The following is an 18,829-nucleotide window of genomic DNA, read 5'->3' on the forward strand; positions in this document are numbered from 1 at the left end:
AATGGAAATAGGTTGTTGGTCATTAATCTAGAAGGAAACCTGAACCTTGAAGTTTTCATGTTGTCGTGGAAACAGAGGAGGATCAGACTAAATAGGAGACTGCATTCTAATCCAGTTATACCATCAATTCCTCATGGTACTGAGATCTCACTGTGTGCCAGTCCCAGTGCTTTTTCATAGTGAGGTCCTGTACTCTAGGTGCTAGGAATTTGAACATAAATGAAGAAAATTTATTATGTTCTTATGGTTCATATCAATTCTGGGCCCATAAGCAAGAACTTAGTAACAATAAGGATATTCTTCTGACTCAAGGGTATAATCTTAGGTAATTGGGCTTTTGAGAAGCCAGGGTACTTATCCCATCTAAATACTTTAAAGTTAAAAATTTAGAAAAAAATACTTTAATAGCCAAACAAGAGAATTCATTGGTATAGGTAGACCACAAGAATGTTGAGAGATAGTACATCCTGTAAACTGCAGGACTGGGACTAGGCTAGGCCCTTGGTCTAGGGCATTCTCATTTCTTTGTACTAATCTTGTTCTTTATACTTTGGGTCCTGATCTCTTTCTTCTGAAAAGATATTCTAGGAATTGATTCTTTTGCAAAGATGGACATCTTAAGAGTCCCCCTACCTGGGGACTGGCCCTAGAATCACTCCTCACGACATCACCTTACAGCATAATTAGTAAATGGCCCAGGAATCATGTAGCCTTGATGGGAGGAGACTTCCTGCTGCCCTCTAGAATTGTTTTACAGAATTGAAAGACTGCTTGATATATGTTCATAGAATCCTTGCCTGTTTCCCAGAAGTCCCTGGTTGTTTCCTTAAAGCCAAGATTTGGGTCAGAGGTATTTATTTATTTTTTTATTTTACAAGAGCTAGTCACATCCTTAATCATGTTTACTTTATAGGTCAGAAGAGTAAATGAATCAGCCATTTAAGAATACTGAGGAGCGTTTCTCTTGACTTGGTTGTAGTATGTTGGTGCTGATGGAATGTAATTTAAGTATCTACTCCTGGCCCAAAGTCTTAGATTTCCATCATTAAATCTGGTTACTTCACTTTCTTTTCCTATGTTTTCTTTTCAAATACAGATAGCTCTTGAAGGAGAGGCTTATTTTTCCCAGCCCCAAGCATTCCTCAGGGGAAAAAGTGAATGCTCATTTCAGAGTGAGTGCAGGAAGTTAGAGAGTCGACCACAGTGAACAGGCCAGCGAGATAGGTAGGCAGAGTGGTAGCATAAGCACTCTGATGGCAACTGGAGGCCTAGATTGAAGCAGAGGATTCACCAAAGGAAGTATTCTCTGTGGCCTATACCTGTCCTGGTTTTATGCATTGCTTCTTTTGTATATTTCACTCCTATAATAAATACTTTTTGTTTACAATTTGTCAGTATTATATATCATTTTATATTGTTATTCATTCTCATTGGAATCCCATCCCCCTAACTGTAACATATAAAGAGTAGAGACTGTTTCTTATAGTCCTAGCATTTAGCTTAATACCTGGCATCTCCTTTATGTATTTATTAATTCAAATTGATTTGGAGTCAGATGGGTCTTCTTTATGGCCCCTGTAATTTCATTCAGTAGTAGCAAAGAGAGACTGAGGAAGAAGGCTGACTTGAGTCTCCTGGCTTCACAGGTTGCCCCTTTTCTGATAGTCTGTTGAACTCTGAGCAGAGTGGCTGGTTAATCCTCAAGTAGTACATTGAACTTATCTTTTGCTTTGAAGCCTAAAAGCCAGAATGGCTGAATGAATTTGGTGCCATTGCAGAATGTGTATGCCCAACAGGTAATTGTTAAATTCAGTCCTTTTGAGAGGCAGTGGCTACCAATTGAAAGAAAGTTTGAAGGGTTTTGTTTGTTTGTTTACAAGGAGAAGCTGCTATTAACCTGGCTTCTTGAAACCCAGGGTGTTAATATTCAGGCATTTGTACTGGCCTGCCCTTGGGGTTCTGAAGGGCTCTGTCCTCAGCTGTAGCCACTAAGAGAACCTCCTGTGCACATTCACTACATTCCCTTTTCAAAGGGCCCTGCCCACCTTCCATCTCTCTCTATTTCTGTCTGTCTCTCTCTCTTCCCTTCTTCCACTCCTGTCCCCAGGGGCTCGATTCCCTTTTCCCCTCCCCCCTTTTCCAATTTACTTTCCCCCAATTAAAAAAATAAAAAACCCTCCACCTGAACTTTGTTGATGACATCTTTCTCTTATGCTATGCGCCACTATTTTCTAAATTACAACACAGGTTAAAGCAGTAATGGGTGGATTGGACTTGTTTGTGGCCTCACAAAATACTTAAGTGAGGGGTTCCTTGTTAAAGTAGAGTTCTCATAGGAGCTGTCAAGATGGAGCTAGGAAATAAGAATTCATGTAGTTTCTGTCTCTTAGTTCTTGACCTAGTTATCTCCTGTAAAAGAACCAGCTCATCTTTATCCCTAGTCCTATGACTTCTGCTGCTTCTCAGTCCAGGGAGGTACAGTGCTTTTAAATCTTAGCTCCATAGACTAATTGTAGATGGTGACTTTTCTTGAAAATGAGTAGCTATTAGGTCAGCTTTGTTCTTTAAGGCAGTCAAAGGATTAGCATCCCTATTACCTGAGCAATACAGTCACATAGCTATAGTGCCTTGGAGGATAGACTTAAGCAACACAATCACATAGATATGGTATCTTGAGTCCCAGAAAAACTGAATCAGAATATTGATTGTGCTGCTCCAGGCTGAGCCTGAGCTTGCATCTGACTCTGTTGTGAGTCTATTATTTGTGGGCCTTTAGTTGTCTGTCCCATTAGACTTGAGTATGTTGACTGCCATCTGAGTTCTGAACAGTGCTACCCCTATACTTTACCCCTGTGTTCTGGAATTAGTTGTAGTGATACTTTTCTTCCTTCAGTCTGAAATACTTGCCATGGTTTCTTTTTCAAGTGAATGGTTGCTATCTGAATCCTCATCAGAAAAACAAAATAGATAAGAAAGAAACGTCCTGTGTTGGTCTTTTCATTGTGTGCATGGTGGTTAAACATCTATACAATCATCCCTGAGTCAGAGTCTAATGCTGAATATTGTGAAGGTTCAAGTAAGAAGTCACTAATTGACCTGAACTTATCCACATCCCAGGAGCTTGTCTCAATACTGATACCTTTGTACTTGTTAAGAGCATAAAAGACTTGATTTGGTTTGAATCAATATTTTAAAGGGAGCCAAAGAAAGAGCAGGGATACCTATAGCCTTTAAGGTATATAATTCTTTAAGTAAGAATCAGGGTAGATTCTTACTGTCTTTGAAGTCATTGTTCTTATCCTGCTTGAAAGCTTGGTCTGATTTAAGTTTCCTGTTTCTTTCTGATCTGAGTGTACTATTTTTCTTTTTCATGAGCTACAGGATAAGAGCCAAGCCAGGAACCAGGGGCATGTGTCAGGTTTGAGACCCATACATGAGGTCATTCCAGGCAGCACTGTGGGCTAAGCCAAAGACCTCAACTAGCGATAATTGCTAAAAACCAATCAAAAAAAAAAAAAGAAAAGAAAAAGAATAAAGAAGGAAGAAAGAAAAGGAAAACGCAGGACAGGCTCTTCTAAGGCAATTCTTATTAAACATCCCAACAAGAAATAAGAGACAGAAGCAAAGAACCAGCACCTCTCCTAAGGGGGAAAATGAAACGATTGTTGCGAGAGTCTGAGGAAGAAATCATGCTCACGTTGGGACCTTCATCCAGCCTCTCACCAGATAAGATTAGGGCAGAGACTATATGTGGTGTCAAGAGCAAGTCCGCAGGCCCTACTGGATCCTTACCAGAAGACAACTTCCTGCCCCCTTGCTGTGAGTCCACAGACTCCACCACTGCTGGAGAGAGAGATGGGGACCTGGGCCAGCTTTGCATCTTTGAGCAGCAAACCAGCAACCAGCTTCCTCTGACTTCTGCTGCCTATGTTTCAGGGTCTGATTCTCATGAACTCTCACCTGCCAGCTGTTCAGAGCCTTCAGAGAAAAACCAAGCCAGGCTCCTTTTGTCTAGAGACCCTGGCCAAAACTGTAGCCATGGACAGCAAGAACCTTTGGGAGATGTAGTAGATTATATCATCAGAGAGCTGCAAGGTATCAGTCGTCTTCAGTCTGAGATTGCTGAGCTGCGACAGCACTTGAGCCAAGTTCGGGGCTCTGTGGATGAAGTGTCTAGCTGTGTAGACTCAGTATTGAGTGAAATAGAAGGTTTGCATGTGGGTAGCAGCTCTCTGGCCAAGGTGTGTGATGGGGAAAAGGCCCAGGAACCCCATGTAGAAAGATCCAGAGAGGAAGCCATTCTTTATCTATATGGTCTTCCTGAACATGATGGGGAAAACACCGTGGAGCTAGTGGACAGCTTCCTAGCTAAGCACCTCTGTGTTAATGGTGTGCAGTGCAACAGGTACGTCAGAGAGGCATATAGGGCAGGCACAGCTCCTGCCCCCCGGCCTATTATGGTGAAGCTTGTCCATCTAGAGCACAGGGACCTCATTTTGCAGAAATCCATCCTCTTACAGAGTGTGGGGGTCAGGGTTGCTACCAGAGAAGAGCCAATATGGCCACAAGGGTGTAAGAATCCCACAAAGGACTCTCTATCATGCTTGCAACAACTTCAAGACCATAGTTGGAACTCTTTAAACCAGACTAAACCAGCTCTTCAGATGGAAACAGGGAACAGAAGATACATGATGGGACTATACCAGACGAGGACTCAGAATCAACATAGACGACCCCAGGTTTCTGAGCAGCAAGGCCTTTGCTTCCCACCAAAGAATGGTTTAGCAAAACAGGATGATGTGTCTAAGCTGCAGGATGACGTAGGAACATCAGGAGCATCCCGGGTAATCAATGATCATTGTGCCAAACTATCTCCCCTCTCTCAACTTGGGGAGTCTTCCTCGGTGTTAATGTCAAAAGAGGAAGATTGTGGAAAATCACAGATTTTCAAACAGGGCATCCAAGAACGTGAAGCATGTAAAGTAACAAAACCACAAACTGACTGCAGTGATAAAAGCAAGGACAGCAGTTGCCTTTCACTGTCCAGCTCACTGAAAGCAGAGAGGGTAAATGCAGAGGACACAATTCTAGGCTGTGAAGCTGGTCTTGATATTCTGAGCTCAAGGCAGCTGGAGGACCTTTTGGCAGACAAATCTAGAAGGTTTACAACTCTGAGCTCTGATAGCACAGTAGAAGAAATGATCATAGGGCCAGAGACTTTCAGTAACATGGTTCATATTGACCTGAATGAAGAAGAGAACTGTGCTGCCCAGGTCCTTAAGGATGTCTTTGATAAGTCCTCCTGTATTCTAAGTAGCTCCCAGGAGGATGAGGATGTAGAAATTAAATTTCACTCAACTAAACTGAGTCGAGCAATCCACCACTTTTGTTTGGCTCTTCAGGGGGTGTTTCAGAAGCTGGAGAACAATGAATCCATCAGTCCTGAGGACCTGGAAAGCAACGAAAGTGGTTCCCAATCAGAGAACAGTGATAGACTTCTCAGGACAGCAAGTTCAGGAGGAGCACATGATTGTTCAGTGGAGAGTCCTGGAAGTCAGGGGAGTGAGAGCCTTCTCAGTGTGGTCTCTGGTGGAGTAGGCATCTCTACACAGGATCAGACACCTCAAGACCCAAGCAACGTCTCTCTTGCTTCTAATAACTCACCTCTTGCAAACTCATTACTCAGTTTCCCTCTAGCCCCATGTCTGGGAAATGAGACTTGTTCCAGGTCCGACTCTCCTGATCAAAGCAAACTGAGTTTAGAACAAGTATGCGCAGAGACTATTTACCTCAACAAGTGTATCAACAATTTTAAAAATGTTCTGAGAGAGAAAAGACTGAAGCAGAAAAAACTTTTGCAAGAGCTAGTGCAGACGGCAAGCCATCTTTCAGTAGAAGACATCCCCTCAGGTATTCTGAGTTTCTGTGTGGGATTCCAGGTGACTCAGTATGGCATTCATCTGCTGATGGGGTTGGTCCATGGCTTGAATCAGAGTAAACTGCTTTAATACATACCTTAAGAAAATCTATGGGAAATAGAAGGAAGGAGAATGCTAAGGTAGTAGAAGAAGTTCTAGTCTCTGTCCTTAGGATATTTCCAGTCTATTAGGGAACCATGGGAAGTAGACTTTCCAAAGAGACCAGAACATTTGGGCCATAGTAGGCTGCAGTCGTAGACGTGGGAAGCAAAAATGGGAAATAAAGCACGTTTATTCCTGGGTGCCAGAGGGGCAGAAAAAGAATCCTATGTTGTATTTTAAAATACTTCTTTCTGGTAGTTGATGGTGCTTCTTCATGGCCACTGGAAATTTCCTTACCTCCGCCTCTCCCTGTCACCATCCTAGTTCTGGCTTTGCCCACACAGAGCACCCAGCAGCTACCTGCTTATAATACTGGCCCTGCCCAAGGGCCCAGCTGCCCTCCATGGATCATATTCCCCTTCTGCTTTCCCCAAATATCTGAGAACTAAAATGAAATGTGTTTCTTAACAGCAGGAAATGAAAGAATTTGTTTCTAGGCAGTGTGGAAATACGTGGTTTTACATTTTCTTCTTCCAATCAAAATTAAATTTATCCAAAGAGCATATGCTATATTTATCCAATCTTAAATGTAAATGGGGTTATCCTGTTTTGCATATAACCTGATTCGGTTTCCCAAGACAAAATGAAAATGGAGAAACCTATCTTACTGGCAGAGGTGTAAGGGATCAGATTCTCATACATTGCTGATGGAATGGGATGATGTAGCTTCTAAGGAAAGCATTTGGAAAAATATATCAATGTTATAAATATACACACCTTTTGAGCCCTCAGCCTCACTTCCAGGAATGTATCCTGCAAACATTTTTACATGTGGAAGTGGCATATGTACAAGGCTATTTTTGAAGTATTGTTTTTAATAGTAAGGATTGAAAGCAACCTAAATGTCCTTTAAACATATAATGAAATAAAATTTTGGCACACATAAACAATGGGATGCAGTGCCATGTAGATATAAAAAAAAGTGAGGTAGCTCATTATTCAAATGGAAAGCTACCCAAGTTTTGTCAACCTGGAAAAAAATCATAGTGCAGAATGATATGTATGAGATTGTATGAGATCTTCCATTTCTATAAGAGAGGGGAAATATTCACTCTCATAGAGCCTGCTGTAGTAGATAATACTGAGGGAAAGATACATGAGAAACTGGTATCGTCATGTATTTTATTACTTGACAGAAATGCAGCCGGAGAAAGACACTATTGGTAACCTCCTTATTGTGTTAGCACAAAAGTATACATACATAAACCTAGATGGTATTGTCTACAGTAAACCTAGACCACATGACATACAACATTCTCATATGTAGCCTGCTGTTCACTGAAATGATAAGTAGCACATGGCCATATATTGTTCTCCTTGGGAGAAGGTTTATTGGGTGAAAAACTAGTGGAGATTTTCTTAAAATTTTAAATACACTATAAACCTCTTCATTATTTAAGGATTTAAATAATGTGAATGGTAATGTCAGGTCATAAAATTCAGTTTAGAAAGAAAAAAATTGAAATCATGCCACTCTCTTTTCAAATACTTCTAGAGCTGTTCTAACTTATATCTGTATAAAACAATCCAAATTCCTTTACTTGTCATTACTGGTCTCGGGTTTATCTTTTCTTGTTCCACTGTGCCCCTCCCCAAAGGAAACTTCTGTCGTTCAGTTGTCCTTGCTTTTTCTGTTTTCAGTGTATTGGCGTGTATATGCTTCCTTCTGACCCTAGGCACAGCATTCGCCATGTCAGCCTGCCGCATCTTCTCATTCCTCAACAGCCCACAGCACTTTCTATAATTCCCCGTCTATAAAGGATCTTTTCTTCTTTATTCCGAAGTCAGTTTTTTTTTCTTCCTTGAACATCCAGAAATGATTTCTTTGCACAGCAAGAGAAACACTGTGTTGACAAAGCAGTTCACCTTTACAACTCCTTAAAGCTTGAAGGAGATCAGCTGGGCCAAGAAAGCCTGGAAATGACTGCCATATTTTAAACTGCTGGTCAGTCTTTAATCTTCCTCCTGATGAGTCAGTCAGTCAGCAACCAGACACAACTGGTAGACATTTTCTTGTTTTTATTATGAGAGTTTTAGTATTGTAATTTACATATCCTAAAATTGCCCTTACATCCCTTCAAAGGTGGTCTAGCATTCCTATTGTTTGTTTGTTTACATAATTATAAAACCATCCATTATCTAATATAAGAACATTTCTAACACCTTAAGAATCCCCATTGACAACCAGTCTCCCACCCCTTTGCCTTCAGCCTCTGATAACTACTAATCTACTTTTTTGTGTGTCTTCTGCATAGTTTCCATAAATGAATTTCTATAATAGCAGACACTTTGTGTCTGGATTCTTTTATTTAGCAATTTTTTTTTTTAGTCACTAGTGGTTTTGCACATATCAGGCTTCATTTCTTTTTGGGACTGAATAATATTTATTGGGTGCACATTCTGTTGACAGTCATTTGGAGAATTGTTACCACTTCTTGCTCTCAAGAATAATGCACCAGCAGTGGTGGCGCATGTCTTTAATCCCAGTACTTGGGAGGCAGAGGCAGGCGGATCTCAGTGAGTTTGAGGACAGCCTGGTCTACAAAGCGAGTTCCAGAACAGCCAGGACTGTTTCACAAAGAAACCCTGTCTCCAAAACCAAACAACAACAACAAAAACAACAAAACAGTGCTGCTGTGAACACTGGAGTGTGTATCAGTTTTGTGTGAATGTTTGTTTTCCTTCTGAGTCATTACCCAGACTGCTAGGATTATACGTTTACTGCACCATGTCCACATTGGGTATGTTTTCTATTCTCTTAGATTTTTACTCAGAAGTAGATTTGATGTTTCCTGTGGTAATTCTGTGTTTGACAAGTTAGGGAAATATGAAACTATTTTCTAGTGTGGTTACACTATTTTATATCTCTGATAGCAACATAGGGTTTTAATTTCAGACTAGTGTTGGCAACAGTATTTATCCTTTTGACTACTCTTGTGGTTGTGAAGTAGTTTTTCAGTGACGTTTTGATTTGCATTGACATAGTGTCTGATTTTGTTAAACACCTTTGCATGTGTTTATTGGTTCTTTATATTACTAAAGTAATGTCACTTAAATTTCTGGCACATTCAAAAAATGTTTTCTTGTTATTAAGTTGTATACAAGCTATTTGAATGTTCTGTATATAAGTACATTCATTACCAGCTATATTATTTATAAATATTTCTGTGATTTTTATATGTTGTTTATTTTCTTTCTTTTTTGGTTTTTTTTTTTTGGTGGTTTTTATTTTTGTTTGTTTGTTATTTCGAGATGGGGGTTTCTCTGTGCAACAGCCCTAGCTGTCCTGGAACTAGCTCTGTAGGCTAGCTCTGTAGACTAGCCTCAAACTCTGCCTACCTCTGCCTCTTGAGTGCTGGGATTAAAGGCATGTGCCACCACTGCCTAGCCTTATTTTCTTGATGTTGTCTAGGGAAACATTTTTTTTCTGGTAAAAATTTTGTTACTTTTAATTCCAGCACTCGGGAGGCAGAGGCAGGCGGATCTCTGTGAGTTCGAGACCAGCCTGGTCTACAGAGCTAGTTCTAGAACAGGCTCCAAAGCCACAGAGAAACCCTGTCTCGAAAAACCAAAAAAAAAAAAAAATTTTGTTACTTTAAATAGTCTTTCTATGGAGCTGGGTAGCACACAAAAGTTTTGAGTTTTTATAAAATTCATTTTATCAGCATTTTTTGTGATTATCATGACTAAGAAACCATGGTTTAAAACAAAATCCCAAAGGTTAATATTTGTGTGTGTGTGTGTGTGTGTGTGTGTGTGTGTGTGTTATATGTGTAGCATCACATTAATTTTATGGTTGAGGATTACAACAACAGGAGGAGCTGTATTTAAGGGTCACAGCATTAGGAAGGTTAAGAAACTCCATTCTATTAATTTCTACCATATGTTTTGAGACAGGATCTCTCTGAGTTTGGAGCTCAGTGATTAGCTGTATTTTCTGGCCAGTGAACTCTAAGGGTCAGCCTGTCTCCACTGCACCCCACCCCACACTAAGATTACAGATATGTGCTACCATGTTCTGCTTTGTTTGTTTATTTTTATTTTATTTTATTTTATTTTATTTTATTTTTGAAATAGGATTTGTGTAGCCTTGGCTATCCTGGAACTAGCTCTGTATATCAGGCTGGCCTCTAACTTGCAGAGATCTACCTACCCCTGCCTTCCAAGTGCTGGGATCAAAGGCATGCATTCAGATTCCCAGCATGCTTTGCTTTTTCACAGGTGCTGGGGATCTGACCTCGGGTCTTCATGCTTACACAGCAGACACTTGACTGGACCATTTTCCCAGCCCCTAAACCTTTGTATTTTGGAGAATTTTATAGTTCTAGTTGGTATATTTAGGTCTGTGATCCATTCGTAGTTGTGTGTTCATGGTGCAGAGAATGGTCCAACCTCACTCTTATGCATTATGTACATCTATTTGTTTCCTCTAAAATAGCCTTAGCACATTTATCTGACATGAACTGGACATGAGAGTGGGGGTTTGTTCCTGCTCTTTGATCATATTTCATTCCTGTTTCATTCCTCCTCTTTGATCATATTCTTTTATCACTCAATTCTTTTTGAGACATTCTCTTTACTTGGCTTCCATAAAAACTGTCTGGCTCTTTATTATTGTAATTTTCTTTTGTCATTGGTTTCAAGTTATGCTTGCCTATCTTTTTTTAAAAGCTCTACAGCTTTGTAGCACCCTACAGCTCAACCTTGCCTTTCTCTGTTCATATCCATCTTTGAAATGATAATCTTCTAACCTTATGGATTTTATAGTCATTCTGAGACTTACAGCTCAAGTCTAAACATCTTCCACAAATACTACTCCATATATACTCAGTATTATTATTAGAAAGTAAACAGGTGTCTCAGACAGAGCACATCCCAATCCAAACTCTAGATCTTTTGCCTCAACTCCCCAACAACTCTGTTTTTTAATCTAGTTTTCCTTGTCAGTAAATTGTGGTCATTCCTGACTTCTTTTTTTTTCTCAAAAAACTAACATCCTATCCATTAGTGAATTATGCGTTCTCTACCTTCAACTTTATTAATTGATTTATTCTCTCTCTCTCTCTCTCTCTTTTTCTCTCTCTGTTTGTGTGTGTACATGTGCATCTGTCAGAGGACAACTTACAGGGGTCAGTTCTTTGTGTGTAGCATATGAGTCCCAGGGGTTTAACTCTGTGCTGAGCCATCCTGCTAACCTATCATCTACATTTTAAGCAATGATCTCTGCCTCCATAACATTCATTTCTGTTTAGGACACATTTTCTTTCATCTAGATTATTGCAGTAGTCTAACTGGTCTCCTTGTTTAAACTCCTGTCTCTCTATAGTCTGTTTTTAAATAGCAGTCAGAGTCGTTGTTATAAAAGGTTGCATTGCTTCTTATTCAAACATTGAGTGATTTTTTTTCTTTCACTCAGAATGAAAGACAGAGGTCTTTTGGGGGCTTGAACTGGCTCTTCATTGAAAACTTGCTATTCTTCCACACCAGTTTTGGTCTCACCTGAGACTTACATGTGCATGCATTAGACCTAAAATACTTTTCTTCAAGGGCTCGAAATGTTATTTTTATTCTTTTCCTCCACATCTCTGCTTAAATGTATTATTGATGAGACCTCCCTGTCAACTTTTAATTTTAAAAGTTTGGTTATTTTTTTTCGAGACAACCTTATATATACTACATTGACATTCAGGTCACTGTGTAGCTAAGGATAGCCTTAAACTTCTGATTTTTCTTCCTCTCCCTCTGAAAATGGTAGAGGCTCTGACATATTTTCTTTGGTCCTGGACAAGAGAGGTTTTCTTTCTTTCTTTCTTTCTTTCTTTCTTTCTTTCTTTCTTTCTTTCTTTATTTATTTATTTCTTTCTTTCTTTTTAAAAAACCTTTTGTTTTCTAAGTCCTGAAATCTCTAGATTCCTTTTGCTAAATACAATACTTAGGTTTGCCAAGCCTTCTGGCTAAAAAGGTAAGATCAAATATATAGTGCTTATTCTCAAGAAGTTCATAGATTCCTTGATTACAAGATGTTCTCAATAAATTCACAGTTCTCAGGCTGGGGAATAGCTTACTTGGTACAATGCTTGTTTACAAACTTTAGGATCTGAGTTTGATCCTCAGTACTCACATAAAGCACCAGGCATTGAGGCACATACCCTTGTAATCCCAGCACTGTGGAGGCAGAAAGAGGAGGCTCTCTAGGGCTTGCTGGCCAGCCAGTCTAGCCAAATTTTGAGTTCTAAGTTCGGCAAAAGACCCTAACTCTAAAAGTAATGTAAAAGGACAGCAAGATAGCTCAGTGGATAAAGGCTTGTACCACCAAATTTAACAACCTGGAATTTGGTCTCTGGAACTCACATGATGGAAAGAAAGAACTCCTACAATTTTTTTCTGCCTTTCACATATATGCCATGGTACTTGTGAATACTTGCATGATTTACACATACACTCACAAATAAATAGATTTTTTTTAAAAAAGTAAGGTGTAGAATGATTAAGGAAAACACTAACTTTGACCTTTGGCATCTACATACATGTGTATACAATTATACACACATACGCACAAGTCCACAGTTCTCAAGAAGTATAAAGGGAGATGTTTATACAGACAACTGCAATGAAACATACTATTGATAATGTACTGCCACAGAAGAGTCCACACAAAAGAGTGAGTGCTATTGACACACGATGAAGAGATAGCTTATTCTGCCCTTGGAAGTCAAATAAGGAAATTTCATGGAGGTTTTAATATTTGATCTCAATCATGAAGAATAAGCCCTGGTCTGTTCCATGAGCTTGAGAGGGAGATGTGCAGGCATTCAGTGGTCAGCCTGCAGTAAGACTTTTGCAAATGGGACAGATACAGATGGAAGACAGAAGGGGAAGTTACAATGGTGTCAAAATTTAAAATTTTGAAGTATATGTTGTAATAAGGCATGGTGAGCCATTGATGCTGCCAAGCAAAGGAAAACTGTGATGAACAGTTTGAAATAGATTATGAAGTATGAATTGGAGAGGACCATGTCCAGTGCAAAGGGGGGTGAGCATAGAGTTTCTTGTTGTAGTCCATATGAGAGGCATTGAGGGTATGGATTCGGTCAGCGGCAATCTAGAATACATATCAGGAAAAAAATGTCAAAAGATAGTTAGGAGTTAGACTACAGAGCATTGAACTATCAGCCCATACTGTACTAGTTAGGATTTCCACAGCTGTGAAGAGATACCATGACCACGGCAACTCTTATAAAGGAAAAAACATTTAATTGGGGTGGCTTACTTTTCCAGAAATTTAGTTCATTATCATCATCGCAGGACATGGAGGTGTGTAGAAGACATGGTGCTGGCTACATACTGATCAGAAGCTAACAGGAAGTGGTCTGTGATAGTAGGCATGGCTTGAGCATATATGAGACCTCAAAGCCTGCCTCATCAGTGATTTACTTCCTCCTACAAGGCCATACCTTCTAGTAGCACCACTCACTTTGGGGGCCCTTTTCTTTAAAACTACTACACATATTTACTGAGTGAAAAGAAGGAAGAATCCAGTTGTCTGGCTGTGGTTGGGGAGGGAAAGTAAGAGGAGCTATTTTGTGGTGGTGTGTGTGTTTTAAAACTAAAAACATCAGTTTAAACTAAGCATGCGTTATGCAGGTGCTATGCAATAGTCAGTTAATAGTACGCTAGGCTAAGCAGGGATCTGAAGGTGTGGTGTAACGACTGTTAATATCCAGCTGAGATTCCACATCTATCCATTTGTCATATTCTCATGTGTGTGATGGTGGAATTTGTCAAGGCATGATATGATAAGTACTAAAAAGAGGACAAAGATAAAAAGATCTTAGATGCCTTAGTAGGACTTAATTAACTACTACCTGGATGGGCATCAGGAAAAGCTGTGTCAGCCTGGAAGATGGGATGAGTAAATAAATATGTGGATTTTTGACTATGTGAGAAAATGAGATTGTAAAGTCCAAGAAAGTAGGTGGTAGAGGAAAATTTGGGGATTAGGATCAAATCTTTAAGAGCCTTGATGGCTTTGTCAGTTTATTGTATATTTTAAAAATTTATGTGTGTTTGTGTGTTTACATGTGTGTGCATGTACACATTCTTGGGCCTAAGGTTAATATCAGGAGTCTTGATTACTTTCCACCTTGGTCATTGAGGCAGGGTTTCAAATGAACCCAGAACTTGCTAATACAGCTAGTCTAGCAAACCAGGTTGTTCCAAAGATCCCATATCTCTGTCTTCGAGATGCTAGAGTTAAAGGTGAGCTGTCTTTCTGTCTGGCATCTGTTTGAGTCTGGGGCATTTGAACTCTAGTCCTCAGGCCTGTGCAGCGGCATTCTAGTCACAGAGCCATTTCCTCACCTGAAATTGATTATATTTTATTCTTGAGAATAAAAATTGGAGAAACCAATGGCAGGGAGGGGGTAATCAGAATATGGTATGATATCTAGGCTGTGTTTAAGAAGTGGAGAAGGAAAGAAATATTTTCAATTTGAGTCTTTAGGGTCAAAGTATTTCTTGCCTAATTTTCTTATTCAGAGAGAAAAAGTATCCTCAGGAGGGTGGGATGTGGATGTGAAAGAGTTCTGTTCCTGCTCCAGGAAGAACTTATCTTTCAATCCTCACTCACCTTCCTGGTGCCACACTATTGTGGAGGATTCCTATTACAGAATTCATTCTTCTCTCTAAACAAGTGATCCATTTGGCCATCAGAAATAGAATTGAGAACTTAGTTTCTTCTATTTGCAATATGATAGTGATGGACTTTTCATATGAAGAGACAAGAAAGTCAGATGATTTCATAGAGAAGGAAGCCTGTGGGCCTGGCCACATGTGGTCCTGTAAAGCAGCAGAATGGCTGGTGAGCAGAAGAGGAGACTTTGTTTTCTGCTGTGACTTGCTTGACCAGTCTGAAAGTGTCCATTTCCCTTGGAGTATTGCTCTGAGATTAATACATAATAATCAAGCCTGAGATTGGAGTCATAGTTTTAGTATTCAGATCACTGTGATTTCTGTTAGAGCAGTTGACACTCCAAGGTCTTTCCATGTTCAACATCTTGATCCTGTCTGTAACTCTAGGTCCTACTTTGGCCCAGCTTCATTTAGTCTGGAGAAAAATGCCCAGGTGCACAGCCAAGTCTGCACTGTGAAATGGAAAGGGCTCAGCCATCAAGCTTAGGTTTTGAGTAGTTATATACAGATGAAGTTAGCTCATATGGCTTTTGCAGAAAGAAGGTACTGTATGCTTAGCAGCTTGTGCTGCCTGCAGGAGGAGTCTGATTCTGTAGCCTTGGCAGCCCCGACTCTGAACACAGACTGCTTTGGGAGAGGAAAAGGACAAGTGGAATCCCCAGGCAGACCTTGTCCTTTGCATTAAGTATTCCCTGTTTATTCAGACTAAAAACCAGACCAGCCGACACAGGAAGTAAGGATTCTGGGAGTCAGTCAGGTGTCTTTTATGGCCTTCCCCAATGTTCAGAGTCCCTCTTCTCCATGTCCCTTTAGGATTAGCTGCCATTCTTTTGGGTTCCTGCAATAGAACTGAACCTACTAACCTTTCTGCCCTTTTTTTTTTCCTGCTCTTTCTCTCCTACAGAAGGAAAGCAAGAAGCTCTCCAGGTTGTGCCTCTGGTCATTTGAGCCTATTTTGTTGTTTATTTTCTACTGCTCTCTGATTACTGTGTGTATGTATATGTGTGCATGATCTGTGCCTCTGAGCTGTGGTTCACATTAGATAACCTGTTTTTCCAGAAAGAAGTTTGTATGCATGCTTCTGCCGTGTGTGCTCATGCCATGTTCCCTGGAACGTAGTGAAAGAATGTGTGTGTGCTGTCATGGATGCACATTCAATATAGCATGTGTGTGCTTCCACTTGTATTCAGTCTGACACTGCAACACACTCGATTGCCCTCCTCTTCTCCTAGTTTGCACAGTGTGTGTCCATTTCCTACTTGTTGCCAACTCTGGCATATGTTGTAACCAACCCTGACTGAGCCCAGCATGTTCACATACTTTATATTTGAGTTCAGGAGCTACGACAGATATATTTAGGGTCTGGAACCCTAAGTATGAAAGTGCATTCATGCTTTTGAGCTAACTCCCTGACCTCTGGTTGGGCATAAGCCTCTGAACGTATACCTGTTGTGTGGCCATCGCAAGCCTTGTGAAACACCAATGCCCTGTGCCTGTTAGTTATGGCTCTTGAATTTAGTGAGGATTTATTTATGTTGCTTGTGATTTTGGCTCTATCAAACACTGAATCCTGTTCAGATGAGTTTGTTCATAGGTTCTGAACCTATAAGCACAGGATTCATGTTCACCTGGACTTTTCTTTAGGTATATCTCTGTCTGTGAGCATACCTTCTATAAGTATTGGCTAGACTTCTTCCTGCTCCCTCCCTCCTTCAGTGTGCTGTGAATGCATGCTCTGTGCTTCTGCAAACTGTTGCCCTCTCTGAGCACAGGAAATGTTCACGATCTGGGCCTAGCTCCCAAAGACTTTTTTTGTCTGTTTTCTGAAGCCAAGTAGTTTCTGGCAAATGTCTAATTCCAAAAGTTAAAAAAGAGGTAAGAATCCTTTCAGTACAGTAGCTGCTTCCAGAGGGAAGATATGGCCTGGTTGGTAGGGTCTAGGGATGCACAGATCTCTGCCTCTGCCCCAGCATCCTTGGGAGACTTGTTCCCCATTGCTCTCACCCACTGTTATTTCTCCTGTTGGCACATTCCTAGCCTTCCCCTTACCACTGTCCTCCCCTCCAGGACTAGGATGGGAGGCAGATGAGCTGGAATAGGGATGGAGTAGACAGATGGGTTAAAGCTTGGGGAACCTGGCAGGTGTTTACAGAGGAGGACCTCCAACCCTAAGTCCACCTGAACTGTTGCCCTCCTTTCCATCACCCGTTAGCCCGTCTTAGCTCCCCATACTCTTCTGTCTGTCACTCCATCCAGAGATAACCACCTTATTTTTGTCCCCCTTCTGGAGCTCATTTGCACTAGGATAGTTAAGGACCAAGGCAGTTGGGGTAAAAGGAACAAAGCTCGCTAGGAGGCCCCAGACGTGCCAGTATTGATTTCTTCTTACTCAAAAGCCTGCACGATGGCTTTCCTGGAGACCCCTGTTAACTTTAGAAATCTCTCTTCTCTGCACTGCTTAAAATTTTTTTCTTGTTCATTTGGCTTTGTTCTCTTGTTTTATGTAGAAACCCTTAAAAAGTGGATTTTGTTGGGTTTTTTTTTTTTGGTAACTGTTGTTTTCTTGATTGTTTGGTACCTCAGTTTTCAACTTCTTATCCTAAGTTTTATGTACTGTAAAATCCACCAAAATCATAGCCCAACTATTTAATCTGCCCTATAACCTCTTACTAGATAGTTTATAAAATGTAGGGGCTAGACTCACTCTTATCTTTACATAGTGAGCCTGAGGTTCAAGGACCCCAAGCTACACCAAGTTGTCCTCAATAAATGGGATCCCAAGAAATTCATTTCCCTTTCTGTCTCCCAATTGCTTATATAAAGAAGGTAAGAGTTCCAGCAGCTAGCTGCTCCCAGTGGATCTCAGCTCTGAGATCTGTCTGTTTACTATGGAGAAGGTACTGCTCACTACAGCAGTCTATTTGATGCCATGGTAATAGGGTATTGGCTTAGACTTCAGATTGGTTCTGTCACAGAATGGTTCATATGACCTACTTTGCTCACTGCCCAACCCATAGGCACTCTTCCATTTCCCATGAGCTAACTTTTTTCTTCTCTTTTTAAAGATTTCAGATGATGGTGACTCCTCTATGTCTCAGTGGCTCCCAGACGGGTACGTGGTCCTCTGCAAACTTCCTGTGGACTCCATCTTTTCTTTGGGAATATGTGAGACAGCTCCATATGCTGGATTGTGGGAGGGAAAGGAAGAGGTCCCACCATGGGTTGGATGGCTGTCTGGGGTGGAGGAAAGAGCTGCTGACTGACTCCTTAGAGGCTGAAGCAGGAGCTTTGTGTAACAGTCCTTGGACTAGGAGAGGTCATTTTAGCACCCACATCCTTGCCTGTCTAATTTCTCTCTCTCAATTTTATATTTGCATTGATTTTCTGCCTGTGTGTGTGAGGGTGTAGGATCCCCCAGAACTGGAGTTATAGACAGTTGTGAGCTACTATGTGGGTGCTAGGAATTGAACCACAATCATCTGGAAGAGCCAGTGTTCTTAACCATTGAACAATCATCTCTGAATGTGTAGTTTCTTATCTATCGTGTCATAGTGGAGATGTGCTTTTTATATAGAAAATAAAAGCATTAGAATAAATATATTCATCTGAAATTTTTTCCTATTTCATTGTTGGTGTAGCTGATTGTTTTACTCCCTGGACTCAGTCCTGTTCTAGTTGTGAGTCACTTATTACATCCCACTCTAGTCAAGACACAAGTGGCATCCCTTTTGAGCTCTGGGTTCTGTCTGTGCTTTGTTTTTGACCCATGTGATTGCACCAGAGTCATTTTAGAGCTCAGCTGCTACCCATAACCTACTGATTGTTCTTAGGAGAGGAGCTCAAGTGTCCCCCAGGGCGTCTCCCTCCAGCAGCCCATTTAGTTTTCCTACCTTCCCTTTCCTGTTGCCCCACAAAGGCTTCTGACATCAGCTTCTCAGCTGCCTCCTCCCACTCTTAGTCAGGGAAGAATGTCAGACAGATCACAAAGTTAGCTACTACATTCTCTCTCTCCCTCTCTTTCTCCCTCCCTCTCCCCCCCTCCTCCTCCTCCTCCCTCC

The 18,829-nt window shown here is 40.8% G+C and overlaps 1 protein-coding gene across 6 annotated transcripts in view; it reads left to right on the forward strand.

Moving 5' to 3' along the window:
* Positions 1 to 18,829, forward strand: part of Unc13b (unc-13 homolog B) — a 215,761-nt gene that overhangs the window by 163,419 nt on the left and 33,513 nt on the right. For 5 of the 6 annotated variants that reach the window (XM_026786614.1, XM_026786616.1, XM_026786615.1 and 2 more), the window contains exons 2-4: positions 3,382 to 5,910; positions 15,676 to 15,698; positions 17,837 to 17,883. In XM_026786614.1, coding sequence (XP_026642415.1) covers positions 3,654 to 5,910; positions 15,676 to 15,698; positions 17,837 to 17,883 — 2,327 coding nt within the window. In that variant the 5' untranslated portion in view covers positions 3,382 to 3,653. The remainder of the gene's footprint in view (positions 1 to 3,381; positions 5,911 to 15,675; positions 15,699 to 17,836; positions 17,884 to 18,829) is intronic. The other variant, XM_013351859.2, reaches the window with a different exon arrangement.

The sequence above is a fragment of the Microtus ochrogaster genome, linkage group LG5 (assembly GCF_000317375.1).
Source record: "Microtus ochrogaster isolate Prairie Vole_2 linkage group LG5, MicOch1.0, whole genome shotgun sequence".
Lineage (NCBI taxonomy): Eukaryota > Metazoa > Chordata > Mammalia > Rodentia > Cricetidae > Microtus > Microtus ochrogaster.